Source organism: Thunnus albacares, chromosome 13 (genome assembly GCF_914725855.1).
Source record: "Thunnus albacares chromosome 13, fThuAlb1.1, whole genome shotgun sequence".
NCBI lineage: Eukaryota > Metazoa > Chordata > Actinopteri > Scombriformes > Scombridae > Thunnus > Thunnus albacares.
The window spans coordinates 14,639,762-14,661,070 of NC_058118.1; the positions used below are offsets into that span (position 1 = coordinate 14,639,762).

General features: G+C 39.7%; 1 protein-coding gene across 2 annotated transcripts; it reads left to right on the forward strand.

The window, feature by feature from the left end:
* Positions 1 to 834: 834 nt before the first annotated feature.
* Positions 835 to 21,048, forward strand: grm5a (glutamate receptor, metabotropic 5a). 2 transcript variants are annotated; one of them, XM_044371373.1, is made up of 18 exons: positions 835 to 1,444; positions 1,821 to 2,129; positions 2,219 to 2,352; positions 3,864 to 4,125; positions 4,692 to 4,806; positions 7,362 to 7,611; positions 12,211 to 12,446; positions 12,603 to 12,724; positions 12,806 to 12,930; positions 13,048 to 13,216; positions 14,287 to 14,413; positions 15,082 to 15,199; positions 16,177 to 16,363; positions 17,262 to 17,420; positions 17,548 to 17,673; positions 17,852 to 18,034; positions 18,130 to 18,299; positions 19,615 to 21,048. In XM_044371373.1, the coding sequence occupies exons 2-18, from the start codon at positions 1,905 to 1,907 to the stop codon at positions 20,525 to 20,527; spliced, it is 3,621 nt and encodes a 1,206-aa protein (XP_044227308.1). In that variant the 5' UTR covers positions 835 to 1,444; positions 1,821 to 1,904; the 3' UTR covers positions 20,528 to 21,048. The 2 variants fall into 2 exon arrangements, with proteins under 2 accessions (XP_044227308.1, XP_044227309.1); XM_044371374.1 differs by lacking the exon at positions 835 to 1,444 and having other exon boundaries at positions 1,733 to 2,129.
* The last annotated feature ends 261 nt before the right edge of the window (positions 21,049 to 21,309 follow it).

Genomic DNA, 21,309 nt, shown 5'->3' on the forward strand with positions numbered 1-21,309 from the left:
CCAACCTGCTCATCAGGGGTGATACAGTGCTTCCTATCCAAAGCACCCCACAATGTCTCTATGCTTACCCATTCACACACACATCACACACTGCAGCCATCAGGAGCAATTTGGGGTTAAGTATCTTGCCCAAGAACATTTTGGCATGTGGACTGGAGGAGCCAGGGATCAAACCACCGACCTTCTGATTGGAGGACGACCTGCTCTACCTCCAGAGCCACAGCCAGGAAATAATGCAAACATCACAAAACACATATTATGATTTCATTAGTAATGTTTTGGGTAAAACTGACCTTAACAGTTCACATACACACAAATGAAAATGTGAGCCCAATTTTTATCTGTGCTATTTATAATTTCCCTATTCATCAGATCACAATTCTCATCTGTGAAAGAAAACTACCTTTTGGTTTGCCTCACAACACTAAATTATTTTGATGTTTAACTGACTTTGATTTAAAAAATTTGGTCTCATGACAATCTGGAAAGAAATACATTGAATCAGGAGATAAAATGGAATTTACATTATACAAAACGGACCTTTAATTACATTTGGAGTCATTCTGACCTCAGGCAAGAGAGAGGGAAAGAGTTGTAGTGGCAGGATAATTCTGTCTCATTTCTTTCCTTGACACTTCCATTTTCCAACCAGCATAGAACCCCAATCACAGACTGTAATGACACATTTATTGGAAACCCGAAGAGCATCAAGCCAAGTACATAGATTTTTTGTTATTGTGTTTTTAATATATATATATATATATATATATATATATATATATATATATATATATATATACATATACTGGACGTTGAGTGTTACTCTCAAAAAAACTGGGTGTGTTATATTGTCTAACGTTCAATGAAAGGCATCTGATTAATAATTAATTGATAATATCGAGTCTGTTACCATAGTCACATTAAAAGGGTGACAGAGAGCAAGAATTGGGGTCAATAGCAACTTCAAAAGATCCTCATATTTTCAATTGACTGTTAGCCAATCGCCCACAGATCACTTTCCATAATAAATGCCACTGTTAGTGCTTTAACTATCAGTTGTTGAGGATTATTACACTTTATCTTTTATTTGTTTACTTCTTTCTTTTTCCATGTTAAACATGCGTCTGTGTGGCTCGCCTCCCGGAGCTTTCTAGAGTTTACCGATTTAGTCACTGTTGATGCTCCATGCTTCCCGCTGATTTGGAGTAGGAGGAAAAAGAGGTGGAGAAGAAGATGGGGGGTGGGGGGAGCCGTGTGCGTCAGTAAGACAAACATGTTCCAATAACGGGCTATATTATCTGCTGCTATTTGCAGTTTGCTGTAGCCAGGCGCCAGACTGAGCTTAAGCAAAAAACCTGCAGCGCTTTTTTTTTTTTTATTGCTCCGCTGTGATGGAAACGGTCTCATATGGAATGGCATCTGCAAGACAGCTGGCAGAAAAGAGGTAGGTTGAAGTTGTTAGTTTCGGTATGCAGAGCGCTGAGCAGAGATTATTGAGTTTTACATAGGTTGTTATTACTTTATTTGATCACCAGAGTAGATGTTGCAAGATGACCAATCAACATCATTTCAGCACCATGGACAGCAACTTGCTGTCATTTTTATAGAGTGAAAACTGAAACACTGAAAAGATAGATATTTAAATAAACTGTTTTAATAGTATTTGTGAATAGATTTATAGTTTCTGTATTTCACATTATGCAAAAAGATTTTGCTGACTTGACTGCGAAAATCTTATTCAGAAAAGTATTGTTAAACAGATATCTGCACTTGCTTATACACTGAGCTGAATTACTTTTTATGCCTATCATGTGTTCCAGGATTCTAACCCTTACCTCTGGCACTACAAGCACTATGCCCAAGACAACACGTTCATCTGAACCTCAGCTTTAAGGGGAGAGAAGATGGCAGGAGGTGTGAGGAGGAACACAGCGATGGGGAGATTTGGGTTATATGTGAGGCTGTTGGCAGTGAGTATAATACTAGGAGCTGATCTGAGCTGGCTGGGCCTGAAATCACGGGTTGGGGTCAACGCCCAGAACAATGAGAGAAGGGTATTGGCACATTTCCCTGGTGACATCATCATGGGAGCACTGTTCTCTGTTCACCACCAACCACCTGCAGACAAGGTACATGTTGCATTTGTGCATGTGCTCATTGTCTCCATGTATGTACTGTGTGTGATATGAGCCAAATCTTTGTGTTACACTTTGCTCAGGTCCATGAGCGAAAGTGCGGTGCGGTGCGTGAGCAGTATGGGATCCAGAGAGTGGAGGCCATGATGCATACTCTGGATCGAATTAATGCAGACCCCACTATCCTGCCAAATATCACCCTGGGCTGTGAGATCAGGTAATAACCATGACAATTCTTATGTTGTTCCTTGAATAATAGCTATAAATTGGTTGTTATGTTGATTGTTGGATTATGAGTGGGCTGAAGAGCACATAATCTGATTTTGATTTTATAATCAATCGGGGCTCATTGGTTTGTCTGGTCAGAGAATTGGGAAAGATAAGAAAGTGCATCTTACACAGAAAAATCAATAATCAGTAGATTATTGTTGCTAGTTTTTGTAATACTTAAGTTTTCTCTATCACACAGGGTGGAATAATACCTAGAGGTTTGACATAAAGCTGTTATTCCTTTAATACACTGTATGTATGAACCTCAGAGAGTATCAAATCAGCTAGCATTCTCAGCAACAACCAGAACAAATGCCCGAATTTAACAGAGATGTTAGATTACTGGACAAGCATCACAAATTATGCAAAAATATTTTTGAAGTCAGCTTTTTACAACATGTTTTTTTTGTAAACTAAGGGAAGGTCCATTATAGTAATTACAGTGCACTTTTATGCATTTTTATTTAATTTCCTTCGATAAGAACAGGGTTTTCTAAAAACATTATAAAGACAGTGATTACCTTTACTTCTGGATCTTTTTAAAATATATATATATAATACACAGTAAGCAAATTAAGTTAATTCTTAATTTGGGTCCAATATCCAATAAGGAGAAGGACCTTCATGATTTGGACTGAAATGAGGCACAACAAGGCAGAGACAGACGGTATGTTTATAGAAGCTTTAATGGAGAGTCACTTTAAATAAGCACAGAGCCATTAGGCATCACAGGAGGACAAATTGGAGACTTGAAGGATTAGAGAAACATCCAGGGAGGTAGGTAACTGAAGTGGAGTGGGCACAGACAGGTGAACAGTTGCTGGAAGAATTAAGGCCACAGGAGAGGACTGACAGGTAACTGAAGAGTGTAGGCTGGGAATGGGGGACCTAAAGTATGCTGACAAAGGTATGGGATAAATGAAGCAGTCAGAGGTGGGCAGTTTTCAAAGAATTTCAACTTACTGGTCACTGCAATCAGTCCCCTTTTCCATAAGGGCTGTGAAGTGATCCGCTCCAAGCTTCCGACTACACTGTAAGAAATGAGGGACAAAATCCACAGTCTTTGTTTTGTGCTAATATCATTCTAAAGTTCAGCTGAAGTTAATATGAGGCTGGTATATTGCTGGTGTTTTTCCCCGGCAACAAACCTGGAAGTATCCCTCTATAGCAGTTCAGCAAGAAAACGCTGTCCAGGGAAACATAAAGAGGGAATTTTGTACTAAAAAGACTGACTCAGACTGCTGAAACCTCATATTAGCTTTGGCTGAACTTTAGATTACAGTCTTCTCACTGTTCTGAAAATTGTGTTAGTCACGTTATTTCAAAAGCATGAAGCACAAACTACATAGAGTACTTAAAAAGCATCCATTTGGCTACTCGAAACTATCCTCAACTCAGGACCAATGCTTGTTCCCATCCTGCTTGCCAAAACAACAATTTGAACTCTTTTTACACTAGGGACTCATGCTGGCACTCTGCAGTGGCACTGGAGCAGAGTATCGAGTTTATTCGGGATACACTGGTGTCCAGTGAAGAGGAAGAGAGCCAGGGCAGATGCACTGCAGAGGCGGGGAGCTTGCTGGTTCAGGGGAAGAAGCCCATTGTCGGACTGATTGGACCGGGATCCAGCTCAGTGGCCATCCAGGTGCAAAATCTCCTACAGCTCTTCAACATCCCACAGATAGCCTACTCAGCCACCAGCATGGATCTCAGTGACAAGGTAAGACCAATTAATGACAACAATAACAAAAAAGTTTGGAAAACTTCAAACTTCGAACCTTCACAAATGGAGGTAGGAAATGCAAACATGGCAGAAAACCAAAGCTGGTTACTGGTTTGGGGTTTGAGACTTCCTGTCTGCTTTTTCCTTATATATGTTGCAATGTATTGCAGTGTTGACTTTACAAAGTAACCTGATTGTAACTGTATTTTCTTTTGATGATAATGCAGCTATGATAATTGGGATTACCTATCTCAAAGACAATTTTCATAGCAAGAAAAAAAAGATGGAACATTGGTGATTAGAGGCCAGGTGAGACACATTAAGAATATAAAATGCTGCAGCTTGGAAAGCATAATTTGTGGTAAATTGCATAAAACCTGCTAAAACACCAGTATCGTTTTAGCAAAAAAAACCCTGTAAGTCAATGCACAGTGAGTTCACATGGAATGGGGTTTATAATAGAGGTTATAATGGATGAAAGTGTAACTGTCTAGACAGGCTGTCACATGAAAGCATGTCAAGTGTACTGCCAGACTTGTGAACATGAAAATTCCTTCCAACAGAGCTTGTATAAATATTTCATGAGGGTGGTGCCGTCAGATATGCAACAGGCCAGAGCCATGGTGGACATTGTCAAGAGGTACAACTGGAGCTATGTGTCTGCAATACACACAGAGGGTAAGCAGTATGTCTCCTGTCTCCTAAGTAACTACTTTATTAGGTGCATCTGTATATTCTGTTATAATCTTATACAGTAGTCCTACAGCAAATCCTGTCTTCGTGAAACTCTTAATGTTCCATTTTTGTTGACCCTGGGTCAGAACCACAGGAGCACATGTATTCGCATGGGCATGGCCTGACTCAGTTCTTAGTTTCAGTTCTATTATTGAGCTTTCCATCTACAAGGGCAGAAGATAAGCATTATACTATTACTTACTTATATTCTGATCTAAGCATCATTTTGAGTGAGCTACCCATCTAGTTCAAGGGGGTAAAGTGTGAAAAATCTCTGCAGCAAGCACACTGGAGTCAAAAAGCTCTTTACACAGATCCACATAAACACATACAAATGCACTTTTTCTTTTTCCCCTCTGCTCTCTCGTTTTAGCTGTAATACAAAATGTAAATGTCACGCACATAAAGTTACGGGGGAGTGACTTTGTTAAACCTCTGATTCTTGTTGTTGCAATACAGTGGAGGACATTATATTTATGGCACAAATATGAGATTGAGATGAAATTGCAAGGTACCTCTGATTATATATTCTCTGTAATCCTGTTCATCATTGGCAAAGCTTCCCAGGGAACATCTGCTGATGGCTTTGAACTCTCTTTATATCATGGCTCTCTGTCCACAGATTGCAGTGATATTTTGGCCCCTGATCACATTCTCACAGCAGGTGCTCATTATCAGATGTGCATTTTATTGCTTTATTTCTACTGTCCTATCTCTGTCATCTATATGTCAAGTTAAAACTGATTCAGTGAAAACCATTTGAGATGCTTTAAGGGACTTATGTCAAATGACCCATCGTATTATGAAAAGAGGCAATACAAGAGTGCACAATTGCTATATTTTATATTTCATATCATTTCACAATACTCATGAAATTATCATATTTGGCAATGCAGACATAAGGCTGATCTCCAACTCTTTCCTTCAAGCACATCTCAACAATATCAACACACAGGGTTCTCACAACTTTGATAGAATAACCAGTGAATCACTAAACCCACATATTCAGAAACAAAATAAATGGCGTTGGCATCATTCTCAACATCAGCCTAAATATTCCACTGCCTGTTCTTAAACCCCTTGCTGGCTGTATATGTTTAAATCCCTCTTGATAACAACAAGTGCTGAATCCTGACTGGATCATTCCAGTCTATTCCATAAAAATACCAAACTGTTGTAGAAGAGGATTTAAAAAAAAGTCTTTTGTATGCCAAATGTTCTTTCCCAGGATAAAACCCTTTGTCATGGGTAAGAAAAGCACTTGAATATTTTTTCTATTTTGCAGACAATCTTGTTAGTATTTTTAATCCCGTAGGCAGTGAGAGGTTGCCATAATGACTGCAAAATTGTTCATTTATATATGGAATTATTATACACATACGCTCAATTCGGTTAATTTTACCAATCAGAGATTAACCAGGCAATTTTGTACAAGTTTGCTGTCTATTTACAGGACAAACAAACAAGGCAAACAAGTGACCCTACATTTAACAATCTCAAGATTTTATACAAAGCCCTGTTTTAAGGTTTCTAATCTGCATGAATGGTTAGAATTATATTGTACATCGTAGGTCCTCCAACACCACAAATCTGTCAAATGCAGGTGAACCTTGCTTGCTACTCTGCATGACATTTGCATAAACTATTGACAAGGTTTATGTTTAAAAAATGGTCAGTACTGACAGAACTGGCATAGTCCTTTAAAGACACTGCACTGAAACACAGACAAATAAGTAAATATGCAAATATTCCATATTTACTGTAAGCGCAGAGGTTATGGATGTGGTTATGAAACCGTATACTGCTCTTGCAGACAGCAAACTAGTTCTCATTTGCAGTGTGGGCCCTATATAGCAGGTAAAGAGGCCTCTTTGAGAGATAGAAAGTGTGAAACATATTTAAGAGGAAAATACAATAATTATAATGCAAACAGAAATGACAGTATTATCAGCAACAATTAACAGGGAGTTGAACTGAAGTTAAAGTGCAGTTTCAAAAAATTTAAAGACAACATTCATTACCACACAAGGAGGCATGCCACATATGGGAGTAAAACTCACACGTAGTAAGGGAAAGGATGCCTCAAAGTGTCATACCCAGAGTGAGATTACACTTTCAAAGCAACAGAAACTAGGTGACCTCATTTCCAGCAAAAACAGGGAAGTCTAACCCATAATGGGGAGAAAACGTGGCAGATTCTCAAGCGTTGTGCTGGCATTTTACCAGTGTATTTGATCATCTACACCCTGCGTGTGTGTGTGTATGTGTCTGTAAATTTATCAGCACATGGGAAGATTTGTGCCAGAGAACTAAGAGTGTAAGGAGAAACAAATAAATAAATAAATAAATACGTTAATGTTTGCACAACAACTGGTGTGTTAAAGAATTTTGTCACAGTCTAATCTGTTTGGTATGTTGGCTTTAAATATGTAAGAAAAGTCTTATGTGCTGTACAGTACTGTGTGAACACTGTTCCATTCATGTGGTTACCTCCATAGGTAATTATGGTGAGAGTGGTATGGAGGCATTTAAAGACATGGCAGCGAAGGAGGGGATCTGCATCGCCCATTCTGACAAGATATACAGCAACGCAGGGGAGCAGGGCTTTGACAAACTGTTGCAGAAACTACGAGTCCACTTGCCTAAAGCGAGGGTGGTGGCCTGCTTCTGCGAGGGCATGACGGTCCGAGGAATATTGATGGCCATGCGTCGACAACGCCTGGTGGGAGAATTTCTGCTGGTTGGAAGGTAAGTGGTGGATTATTGTACGTCTGCTTTCCACTTTTGAATTTCAGATTGTATTTCTTACCCATGGGCTTTTTGCTTTCTTGTCTTGGTTCTGATCTAAATTTCCAAGGTTGTTTACAAATTTGAGTAGAAGCTAAAATAATTTATTACAATATTTGTGCATCAGGTTTCTTAGTGTTGTGCATTGATGTCCTATCTAGATGCTCTTCAGATGTCTGATAGCATCAGAGATGATGTGTTTGTTGTCATTGCAGCCACCTCATCATCATCATCATCTTCTTCTTCATCATCATCTTCATCGCATCCATTAACTTCATGGTGGTCTGGGAAACTTGAGGTACTTTTTGATAAACTTTTTTTTGGATATACATGACAGTGACACACTGCAAGAGACTTGAGATTAACAAGTTGCAGATTTTTGTTCATCTTCAACTTTGATGTATTTATATCTTTATATTTTTATTTTCAAATGGGGAAGCATACTTACCCTGCAAAAACATCCTTGATCTTGGTCTTAATCCCTACAAGCTGCAAAGATCCAAATAGGGAAATCCAGTAAATAAATCCTAAATCAATAGTAAAGATTGTAATATTTCTTCACAACAGCAGACAGGGACTCAAATGTATAACTGGTTGCCATATAAAGTCAGCATATGAGTATCTCTATTTGTCATTAACGGCCACCTAAATTGACAAATGAATAGATAAAGAAGTGATGGTTTTCCAATATAATTAAATATGCCGAATCCTGATCTATGAAAATATAACACTGTGAAAAATCACATTTTTCTTTTGACCTGCAAAAAAGGACATTTTCTGGATTTTGCTTTAGGGAATTGTTACTGTCTCAAACCATTCATTGGCCCATTCATAGGTTAATTTAGAGAAGATGATAAAGATGAGGTGCAGGGTGCAGGAGAGAAAGTATGCAATTAAAAACATGAGGGACAAAAAAAATAAGCAGGAAAGAGGGGGTTGATTTAGCAGGAGGATTCACTCTCTCCGAGAATAACATGTTTTATTTTAAGGTTTAGTTCTCTGGCTCACTCTCGTCCCTGGAGTTCTATAAATGCCTTTCCTCATTAGGAGCCACACATGTGGGCTGTCGCTCAAATCTGACAGCAGGAAGCATAAGATAACCTTGAACTACATATTGCAAAACACTATGCTCTATAATCCATATTACCACACAGAGCTATCCAGACAGTTGGTTTGGTGTTGTGGTCTGCTTGCTATTGTTCATTTGTTAAGATGTTTCTCCTTTCTGTTCTCTTTTAAGGCTAATTAAATGTAAGATGTACTATTGAGGTGGGAGATTGATGCCACCATTCATTAGCATGCACAATAGCATGATGTTTTGTGTGGTAAATTACCAATTCTGTTCTTCTTCGATGTTTTGGACCTAACTTTGTCAGTTTCATCACCCCTCTTGTCACATGGCCTTTTGATCTTAGCTTTATAAAGACTCCAGCCTTATATCTTCCTTTCTAGTTAGTTAACTATAAAAACCATCCTTTTCATGTCAGCTTGGAGGATTTGTTAACAGGTTTAAGTGTGTGCAGTTCATTCTTACGTCCCATTTATTGAAAGAGCGAGACTGAGGGCAGATGATGGTTTTTTTTGGTTGTTTGTTTTGTTGCCAGCATTGCTTAAGCCTATTTTGAACTGTTGTATCCATGCTGACTGTCAGCCTTCAGTGTATTTATATAGAAATCAATGGTAAAATTCTGGCATATGTTAGAATTAAGCTGTCCCAAAAGGCATTTTGTTCTTTAGAAGGCAAAGAGTCATACAGACTACTACAGTACTACTACTACTACTACTACATGAAACCTAGTTTATTGCCACTACTGTACAAAACACTCTGCACATCAGCACAAATGTTTAAACAACATTACCGTTCGGGTCTTCCATCTCAAAGCAGAAAGAGATATAAATATTTTCCACTATTCCTAAGGTCACAGTTAAGATTATCAGGTTAGTTTAGATCAGCTTTGCAGTGGCCCGTTCTCCCACACTCCTCATCACTTCTAAGTTGCCAGTGCTAGTAAATCAATGTGATCCCCCACTGGCCATTTATGCTCATTAGAGCACCCACGTAAGCTCAGAAACACAACACCACAACAAGTTGCTCAGGTCATGGGCAAGTGTCTTTCCTCTGTTCAATTCAGACAGCTGTTTCAATTTTTTTTTCCTCATGTCCTGTTGAGTTTCATTTTAGAAATGTACACAGTGTCCACTTGTCCACAAGATCTTGTTGGAAAGTTGACCAGTATTGTGCTGTATGCGGTGAAATAAGAGCATGATGTGTGTGTGTATATATGTGTGTGTGTGTGTGTGTGCGTGTGTGTGTGCGTGTGTGTGTGTGTCTTCAGGCTTGTAGGTGGTGTAGCAACACGCTGCATACAGCATACTACCCTCCCAGGTCAATGTGTGGGTTTCAGAGCTCTTGTTCAAGAGTGATTCAAACTATCCAGAGTCAAAGCCCTCCATGCTTTTCATATCTATCCCTGCCTTTTTAATACCAGTGTTCCATTTCTGTGCTCGCTTCTCTAAGGATGTGTTATGAAATGATCTCCTACCTCACCCAGAGAACCAAGCATCATAAAAAAAAACACCCACACTATGGTTGTGTAACTCCAGCTCTGTTAACTAAGGTTTCTTTTGCTTTTTTTATCAGTTAGAAAGAGAAGGGTGCGTTTCTTTGTGTCAGTAAGGTGTGTTTACATGTATGCACATGTGTGGAGGTGTAATCAAGCTTCTGTCTGTGTTGATTGTAGACAAGTGTCCAGAGGGAGAGATAATAATAGACGGAGTAGAAACCTTTTCAAACTGTTAACTGATGAGTCCAAGCCCACAGTGTTTTTAAATAAATATCAGATCAGATGTGTCTGCAGATGCTACAGTCTGGTGGTGTTTTTCTTCTGGTGTTTCCATGTCTGTTGAGCCTCAGGTATCTTTTTTTGCGCTCTGATTTTAAATTAAGATACATAAACAGATTGCTTCACAAGCACAGCATGTTGCAGGGCTTGTATGTGCAATGGGATATTTGGTCCTTAAGTTGTTAAAGTCAAGACAATTAATATGCTGTAGGTCTTCATCACAAGTGTATCTCAATGGACTTTATAGATAATGAGCCCACAGAGATCTAATTAATCAGCAGTCAGACACAGATTATGCAAGCAATGTAATATGACCATGGAAATTGTACATAAAAAAACAAAGCACACGACACAAAATTATGCGTTGGAATGAAAAAGCATAACAAGCTTCTCTATCCTAACTAGCCAAATCCTCCCAGCACCATCAATCTTTGATCCTTGGAGGTTTATTACAAGTTATCTTTGCACATGTACATAATTTAAAATATCAAGACAACTTGGATATGTGAGCAAATACTTTTTATTTTTATCTCCCAGTGAGTCTTGTGTTGGTAGATATGAGTCATATCATAATAAATGTTTTTATTCCACTTTTACTCTCCGCAGAGCAGTCATTAGGTTCATTTTTCTAGGCACCACCTGTTTCTTTCAATCTGTGCAACTGTGGTCCAAAATATATTCCCACTAACTAGAGCTTATTACAGCAGGCCACAATAAGATTCACTGGCATCAAGATCTGGGTGTTATTTATCTATATAAAACTATTATCATGTAGAAACTACTGTATATATAGTAACCCATGTATAACCCTGTATAGTTAAAGCCTTAATTTCTGAAATATATTGCCTCAAAGTGTTATTTAATATAAATTATAATTACTAACATTTGCTTCCTCAACTGCTGAGCGAGCTGGACTATTTCTAGTTGCCTGTTATCCTTTTGTTGGTGAAACCTGTTTCATTTGTAATTGGACGTGTGAACCAGGTTCAAAGCTGAGTGTAACCCCAGTGCAAAAGCACAGCGTTGGTTAGTGTTGACATCCATGCTGGATTTCTAGGTTTACTTGCATGTTTTAGTAACATAAAACTTTAGGCCTACATGTATTTCAGATTTCATTGCATCCAGTGATTGAGAACATCACAGCAGTAAATACCAGGATATAGTAATGAGGTATATAAAAATCAAAAATCTGCAAATTAGTTTCCAAGAATTTTGTTCAGCACTAGCTCACACTTAGCATACTTGTTAGTGTTCCAAATGTTTCAGTGCTCTTTAGTATTAAATATGAGCACTGATGTCAAAGAAAGGTTTCCCTTGTCATAGCCCAAATAAGTTAAGTGTTGTATGTACAGTATATTCAATCATTTGTTTCCCTGCCATTGTGTGAGATTGACAGGTTGTTCCTCACAATAAGAGGTTTCCAGAAATCTTGCTGAGTTGACAGTGCTGTCTAAACAGTCAAATCCTGGTGTTGGTTGCAATACTGAGAAGCATGTTGATGCTAAACTGGTATAGAATGTACTGTATTTAATGAAAGGTTTCTGTATAAGAAGTGGAAAGGTGTACGTGTCTGCCCTACTTTTATTTGTGTGTATACCTTTACTTTTGGCAGCAATTGAATTTAAAATGCTAATTTGATCAATACTAGCTTTGGAGAAAACAAACAAAACAAAAAAAGAATCTCCTTTGTCTCTCCCTTTCTCCTTTTCCTGTTCAGTGATGGCTGGGCAGACAGATATGATGTGACTGATGGCTACCAGAGGGAGGCAGCTGGTGGAATCACCATAAAGCTAAAGTCAGCATATGTGACCTGGTTCGATGATTATTACCTGAACCTGACGCCTGATGCCAACCTGAGGAACCCCTGGTTCCCTGAATTCTGGCAGCACCGCTTCCAGTGCAGGTTGAGGGGACACCCACAGGAGAACAGCATGTACAACCGCACCTGCACCTGTTAGTACACAGAGATTATGTTCCACACCTCCTCACACACTTTCCACCGGTCATCTAGTCTGTATTATTCAGATCCTTATTTTCTCCATAGTGAGTTTTAGAATAGAGCCGTTACTGATTGGTTTCTCTTTATGAGTAGGTCTCTGTTCTCCACAGGGAGAGAGTCTCTGCGCCATCAATATGCCCAAGACACCAAGATGGGCTTTGTCATAAATGCCATCTATTCCATGGCTCACGGCTTGCATGCCATGCAGCAAGCCCTCTGTCCGGGATATAAGGTACAGTTCTGAATGATGTGCACACATACGCTTTCACATTGTGTAACAGTATTGATAGTTTGCTCTTCCTGCCGGTGCCAGGGTTTGTGCGAGAACATGCGGCCTATTGATGGCCGCAAGCTGCTGGAATTTTTGATGAAAACTAACTTTACCGGTGTGTCTGGGGAGACCATCCTTTTTGACGAGAATGGTGACTCACCTGGCAGGTAAGGATTATGATCGATGGGGAAGAAGGAAGGGAGGAAGGAAGGAAGGAAGAGAGGGGTGGGTTGAAATGGAAAAGAAGAAGTAGAAAGAACAGTTGAATGTTCTATGTGTCTCAGGTATGAAATCATGAACTTCAAGCACATAGGCGAGGATGAGTACGCTTACATTCATGTGGGAAGCTGGGATCAAGGTGGCCTGAAGATGAACGATGAGGAAATCTGGAGTAACAACAGTGACATCATCCAGTCAGTCTGCTCTGAGCCCTGCCAGAAGGCACAGATCAAGGTAGGCACAGACAAAATTGTACATTGTTGAGATAGATTTGAATTAAAAGCTTTTTGAATTCCTTAAAATTTCAACACATTTTTATCATTTAAGTAACTGTAAAAGTGATAACTGTACCTAACTTTTTCATACATTAATACTTATCTATAAACTTCAATATAAAACTGTCAAGCAAGACCCACACAACAGCCTTCACTTGATCTCACATGTTTGCATTCTACCAAATCTGTCTCATCAGATCCTTGAGTGCCCCAGCGGGGACTGCGCAAAGCTCTTTGTTCATGCTTTAATCATCTCCCATCTGGGCTTCTGTAACTCCCCCAGCCCTTCCAAATCATGGAGAACACTGCAGTCTGCCTCCTCTTTCTCATCCCAAAAGTCTCTAACATTAAACTTCCTACACACTCTATACTGACTGCACTGTAATGTGGCTAGCTTGTGGGGAATTCAAAACTCGCTCTCATGCATAAGATTTTGAGAAGATTTTTTATGTCCATACCTCCAGGCCTTGTACTCCTGCCCACATCTCCTCTACCAGCTGTTTGGCTCTCTCTGATCTGTGCTGACCTTGTTGATGCCTCCACCCTGTTTCCTCTTCTCAGTCAGAACAGATAAGAGTCACTCTGTAAATCCTTACATGCAGACTGGCAATTATGTCCAGACACAAAACCAACATATTTTTTCTAAATTTCCTGACTAGCATGTCTTTGAGCTGTGAGAGGAAAAGGGAGCACACATGGGAATCCCAGGCAAACATGCCACACAAAAAAGTCAAAACTTGAACCCAGAACCTTCTTCATGTGAAGTGCAAGCACTAGCTAATGTTGTGATGTGCCTCCACTTTCCTTTGCTTCTTTTCTATTGTATTTCTGCACTGAAAAGAACTTTTTAAAAGACTGAGGCTCAATGGTGTTCTATACATCTTTTTTTTTCTTTTCTTTTGATCCCCTGATGCAGAAATCCTCATTTCCCTGCCACACAGGCCACTCAGAGTGTAAGATTAACTACAGAAAAGTGCCATTGGAGCTTTGAGACCTTTGCGCCCTTTCACATACTGTGTATGTCTCCAGGTGATCCGTAAAGGGGAGGTGAGCTGCTGTTGGACCTGTACTCCATGCAAGGATAATGAGTTTGTGTTTGATGAGTACACTTGTCGAGCCTGTGTCCTGGGCTCCTGGCCTACAGATGATCTGCGTGGTAAACACACTTTATGTCTACTTGCAAATACAAGATTTCCACACAGGCCAGAAAAGTCTTGAATCTGGGTCACACACTCACGGAGTACACACAAATCCCCTCACATCTTACGCACCACACATACGATAAACTGACAAACTTCTCCCTCACTACTGCACACAGAAACGCAAAGCAACATAAATACTCATGTACTGTACACACTCCAAGAGACTTTAGATCCTTGCCAGAATAAAGGATTTGGCTAAAGCTTAGATTTCCTCACTCCAGAGTCTGTAAAAGCTGTTTGAAACAACCTCCCTGCCCTTTTGTATACACTTATTGTCTCCTACAATATCTCTGTTCCTCTGGTTTGAAAAAAACACATAAGGTTTTTCATGTGTATCCTCTGTAGGAGAACAGCAGTGTGTTTGTTCTCTTATCTCACTTTCAATCATTCTCTGATTCCCTTTTTCTCCCTTACAGATCCCTTTAATGTTTCACCCACCTCTCATGACTCCAGTGTATCATAGAGTGAAGATTTTATACAGAACAAATAAATCTGTTGTTCACAGTAATGGTTTAGTATGAGTGAATTACCTTCTGCTGCATCCACATCAAGCTATGAGGCTATCACACTGACACTCTTGCAGACAAATCAAAATACTGATGGAACTTTCTGCACCCCTCAGGTTGTGAGCCAATCCCGGTGCAGTATGTTCGTTGGGGGGATCCAGAGCCCATCGCTGCAGTGGTCTTCTCCTGTCTGGGCCTCATGGCTACACTTTTTGTTACATCTGTCTTCATCAAGTAAATTTACCTTTACCAGACATGTACATATATGTGTTGCTAAACATAAATTATCAGTATGATATTATGTGAAGAATAAGATTCCGACATTATTCTGTTAAATGCATTATTTTTTCTTGTGTGGTAGAAGTGTTCCTGGTGCAAATGTAATTTACACTACATATATGTAAATTTAAATATAGAAATACAATATAATCATCACTAATAATACTTTCTCTACAATGAGCCAAAAATGGCTTGGTATAATTATAGATGATCCTGGCTGAAACCAATGAGCTTGTGGCCAGTTAAAGGATTTGGCTGGCGATTTTCTATATTTTTCATATTGTCAACAAATCTCATGTGCAGAGCCAAACCAACAATGAATTGATTCTTCTCACAAATATTATGTGTGTATCCAAAGCCTGATATAACTTATTCCTTTGTGCCATAGACCTCCATTGTTGTCCAAAAATGCAGTTCCATTTACAGTGCTTTGGTAGCTTCTTGTGCTACATATCACAACCTCTTGCCTTTGTACTGAAATTCTTTGATAAATTTACAATGTAGCACAAAGTCAAGATGTTGTGATCCCCTATAGCACAACAAGCTAGCAAAGCTGTATAAACTGAACAATGTCCCTTCACCTGCACAGTGGCATCTGCCATATGAGCAACTTCTCTCCTGAGAGTGAAAATGTGAGCTGTTTCTAACAAACTACACTAACCATTGCTTTTGGGGTGAAGGAACGTGTCACCCAGTGCAGCAGTGAGGCTCCTTGATGTGTTTTTAATAGTTTTAATAGTTAGGCACAGAAGAATATGATATATCAGGCTTTGGATACACACAAATACTTGTATAAGTAGGATCAGTTCATTGTCAGCTTGGCTGTGCACGAGATTTGTTGACAATAAAAAAAAAATATAGAAAATAGACTTATTCTTTAAGTGCAGATTATTGATATGCTAAAATTAATGTGCCATTTGATTTATCTGTAGATTTTGGGACACCCCTGTGGTCAAGTCATCCAGTCGTGAGCTATGCTACATCATCCTGGCTGGAATTTGTCTGGGCTACTTGTGCACCTTCAGTCTTATTGCCAAGCCCCACATAGTCTACTGCTACCTCCAGCGGCTGGGAATAGGCCTTTCCCCTGCCATGAGCTACTCGGCTCTGGTCACCAAGGTACTTTCTTTTCAGTTTTGTTGCCAGGAGGAAGAGGAACAAATATCTACATTTCAAGAAGTATTGTTTACTGTCGCGTTTCACTTCCTTTGAAACTTTATGAGTTAAAGTCATATGTGTTAATCATCAGCTTCATTTGAAATCTAATCTCTGTAGTGTCACCGTGGTGCACAATTTAAAAGTCATCTTTACAGCCTTTCATCAAAAGTCTAATAAAATGGCCTTGAGATTTAACATTTTCTATTTCTACACAAATAGGCTGTTGGGGCCGACATGCACTTGAATAGAAGTTTCAGAAGTCAGCTGAACAAAAACTTCTAGATGTACACTGACAGTGTCTGTTAGAGATCACTCTTTAATTACACACACTTACAGAGGAGGTGGAGGAATTAAAGGAAGAACATACAGTATACAGTATCCTATACTATCTATGTTTGAGCCTTAAGCAGAGGAGAGAGTTGCCGAGGATGTCTGGTAGACATGCTGCATATAAATTGCTTCAGACAGGTGTTTTTGCAGTGTGGAATCATATCTGAGTGCTGAAAAGATTTTAATATTTTGACACAGCAGAGGGCATTTTTAATTTAATCACACCTGTCTAATTCACCTATACAACCGCATTTAATCTATTTGTCCACTATCACATTCCTATGTTTGGGGGTATTTTAGCATAAACAGAAGGGCATCTGAGGATAAGGGCAGAAGTAAAAAAAAAAATCAACCTGCAGGGATTGGATGATGGCCAATTGTAAGGGAGGTATGTTAGAAGTTGAGGTTCTATATGTGGGCTGAGTTTGATGTTTGAGATCTGGGAACTGAAAAGGGGATTGTTGTTATGAATCAGTGCAAGCAATATTATCCACAGTCGATGTAACCATTTGATCTATTTTTGATCCAGACCAACCGTATAGCACGGATCCTGGCAGGCAGCAAGAAGAAGATCTGCACCAAGAAACCACGCTTTATGTCCGCCTGCGCACAATTGGTCATCGCCTTCCTACTCATACTGCTGCAGCTGGGGATTATTGTGGCACTTCTTATCATTGAGCCACCACAGGTGTGTGTGTGTGTCTGTGTGTGTGTGTGTGTGTGTCTGTGTGTGTGTGTGTGTGCTTTACAATGTGGGTGATGTTCGTTTACATGTATTTATACAACCAGAGTAGCCTCTCCTTCTCCCCTCTTAGGTGATCTATGACTACCCCAGTATCCGTGAGGTACACTTGATCTGTAACTTGACCACTCTGGGGGTGGTGGCGCCGCTGGGCTACAATGGCCTTCTTATCCTCAGCTGCACTTTCTACGCCTTCAAGGTACTTCAGCATAACAGTAGTTAATAATACACAGAGTGTTTCATGTTACTTTCTGCATCAGGTTCATATTTTTCTTTTTTTGCAACAAGAACTTGCTCATTTTTCTTCCCCTCATATCCTCTCTTTTTTACTTCAACATGTACCAATTTAAAATTGTATTCTTCCTTTTCTCTTCCAGACTCGTAATGTTCCTGCCAATTTTAATGAGGCCAAGTATATTGCCTTTACCATGTATACCACCTGTATTATCTGGTTGGCCTTTGTTCCTATTTACTTTGGATCCAATTACAAGATTATAACCATGTGCTTTAGTGTCAGCCTCAGTGCTACAGTGGCTCTTTGCTGCATGTTTGTCCCAAAGGTAAGAATTGTAAATGCAATCATTGGCAGCATTTTCGCAGGGTATTCCTGCACTTTTTTGCTAAGTGCAATTTTGTTGTTCATTTACATGATCAGGTGTACATCATGCTCGCCAAGCCTGAAAAAAATGTCCGCAGTGCTTTCACAACATCCACAGTGGTGCGTATGCATGTAGGTGATGCCAAGAAAGCTGCCACCTCTGGAAAACCCTCTAGCAGCATGGCCAACTTGTTTCGACGTCGTGGCTCTGCGCAGGACACCATCAGGTACATGGGCAACCTAAGTGGGTAATAAATGAATTAACTCCTCAGTATCTAAACACCTGTGAGCTGCTTAAGAAAACATTTAGTTTTAGTATAGTTCTTGTTAAGTTTCTATAGGAAAAAGCACGCATTTAATTCACTTAATTCAAAAGATATATTTTTTAAATAACTGCATTTGTTTTCTCCTACACATTAACAGTAAGGGAAGATACTTAAGGTGCCATAATGTCAGCCTGAAAATGCCAAACATCCATTGAGTGTTTTGAGACAGTCAAAACCCAGTGGAGACCTTATTTCAGTAGTTCTTACAATATTAATTCCTTCAGATTGGATGATCCATTCAGATTATGTTTACTTTGTAGCGAGTATGTTCTTTTTTGGCAAACTCATCTAACAACACAAACTTCTCCCCCTCATTTTGTTGATTTTTGTTAGATAAGGTTAATAAATCACTCTATAAAAATACCTGCATAATCATGTAATCGGAAAAAATAAACAATGTGTTTATGGTAGAGACTGCACACACCTCTTTTCCTTCTTTTTACCAATACAATCATGGTTTGTGCTGCAATCACTCTATTTTACCGTCGGACCATATTAGAAATGGTGTTGGAGACAAAAGGATAAAGTCCAAGAAGTGACTGAGAGGGATATAGCAGATATGGTTAAGTCTAACAGAAGAGCAACTACCTACTGGGGTTATTATTATTATTATTATTATTATTATTATTATTATTATTATTATGTAATCTAAGCTACTTTCCTCACAGCCTCACACTTTAGTCGTTTCTGTCCACAAGTCCATGTATAGAGATGAAAGCTGCTGAGATACATCCAGGAACACAACTATCCCTGTCCCTTCTTAAACTGTCCTTGGAAAATCAGAGCTGAATCCACTGCAACAGGCTGGATATGAAGCCAAGAAAAACTGCTCCCTGAGCTGAGAAAAGGCTACCTCATTTGGGTTAAGTACTCCCAGGGGAGACCCCCCGCCTTTAAGGATTTCTCTTTCTAGGGAAGAAAAAGGAAAATGGAGGGAGATGTAAAATTACACAGAAAGCAAAAGATACAGCGGGGGATGGTAGAATACTGGCATGAAGAAACAGAACATGGACCATGGGGTAGATGGATGATGTTCTTATCTTAATATGATCCTGATGTCTGTCATTGTTTGGCAGCGATCAAATGTATATACAGTACATATATATAAGACATGCAGTACTTGCACTGTGGATTTGTCATATTCATTATCATTTTTAATCCCTTACATTTAAGTCAACTGAGAACAACTTACTTGTGACTGTCATATGTTTTACAGCTCCAATGGGAAATCAGTCACATGGGCGCAGAATGAGCGTGCCTACAGACCAAACCTATGGAAGAGGATGTCATTCCATGTCAAGAAAAAAAAGGAACCAGTAGAAGTGAACCAGACAGCCATCATCAAGCCTTTCTCTAAAGGAGGAGACACACCTGTGGACACTGGTGTCAAAGAGCAGTATGAAGAGCCACCAGTGGCTCAGCCCTTTACTTGCTCCCCCTCTCAATCACCCCTGCCCACCATCAGCCAGCATGCAGTGAAGGCAATGGGTTTCCAGGGAGGAGAAGATGGAGAGGAGGTACCCACCTACATACCTGATCACCCTGCCGGGGTCAGAAGGAGAGGTGGGGACAACAGCCCAGGTGTTGGTCTAGTGGATGGTGGGGACATTAGTGTCATAAGTGTGGGTGACATCGGCATGGGGATGATTGGCGGCCAAGCTCAGGGCACCACCATTATGGACCAAATCAGCTGTGTGGTGAACCGTTTCACTGCCAACATCAGTGAGCTTAACACCATGATGCTGCCAGGAGGAGCCACCATCAGCCCCACCTCCACCACTGCCCTGCCTGCAGCCGTAGATGCCGCCGCCTGCCCACCGCAGTACCTTACATCCAGGGGCAGACAGGCTCCCTCCACTGTTACCACATATGCTGAGGTAGCAGCCGTCTCCAACTTCTGCGAGAATCGTCCAGCAGGTAAGATTTATGAGCACCTGGCGGGGACTTGCGTGAGTAGCAGACGAGCAAAGGATATGGAGGAGCTGGTGGCTCTGACGCCTCCCTCCCCATTTAGAGACTCATCTCTGAGCTCCAACAGCAGCTCACCTCCCTCACTGTCCCCGGCCTCTGAGGCCGAGTACGACCAGCTGCTGCTGAGACACTACAGCCAGAGCTCCTCCTCTCTCTAAAAATTGCTCTGTCTATACATTTGCTCCTTGTTTAAAATCCAAAAGACTTCAGACTGGACCAAACTCTTTGATGCCTTTCAACATGTGGATATTATGAATGTTTAAGCAGTTTTTTTTTAAGATATGTTTTAATTTTCTGATAGGATTGAATGCACCCACATATACCTCCATTGAGAGGAGAAGAATACCAGCCAGAGGATTTATTAACCTGTGGCAAGACTGCAAATACTAAATGCAGAAATTAAGCTGAGCAATGTCAGTGCTACATTTTTGGTCACCAAGTGAGTAAAAAAAAAACAAAACTTGAAAAACTGGAACCAAAATACGGGCATTTTAAAATAATTTTTGATGCTACATTGACACCAGTTTCTTACTGACTAAGAAATTCCAAAGAAAATATTGATAAGCTCAGAAAACAAATGAAAAATTGCCAATACATTTTTATTTCATTATAAAATAGTTATCAGTCATAAGTGGGGGAAAATGACCAAATATTTATGTTCTGTGTTTTTTTTCTCTCTTTATTTCTCTTTTTTTTTAGACTTATGTATTAAATCTCAAAACAACATTTTATTATTTTAGGTAAGCACAGGTATTAAAAAAATCTTAATTGTTTTTTTCAAGTATATATGTATATTTGCTTATACTATTGCTGTTGACATTCTGTACAAGTGATGTTTTTCTTACTGACAAAATGTCCTAATGTTTAGTATTTTCAGACTAAGTTGGATGCCGTTTGTATCAGCATGGAGGCATCTGTCCAAAAGAAAATAGCTCAAATA

What these genes read in the sequence shown, in the direction of transcription:
- grm5a (XM_044371373.1), top strand. Translation starts at nt 1,905, where the DNA reads ATGGCAGGAGGTGTGAGGAGGAACACAGCGATGGGGAGATTTGGGTTA. An exon ending in GCCTACAGATGATCTGCGTG is followed by an intron (nt 14,414 to 15,081) that starts GTAAACACACTT and finishes TGCACCCCTCAG; the next exon opens with GTTGTGAGCCAATCCCGGTG. An exon ending in TTATCATTGAGCCACCACAG is followed by an intron (nt 17,421 to 17,547) that starts GTGTGTGTGTGT and finishes CTCCCCTCTTAG; the next exon opens with GTGATCTATGACTACCCCAG.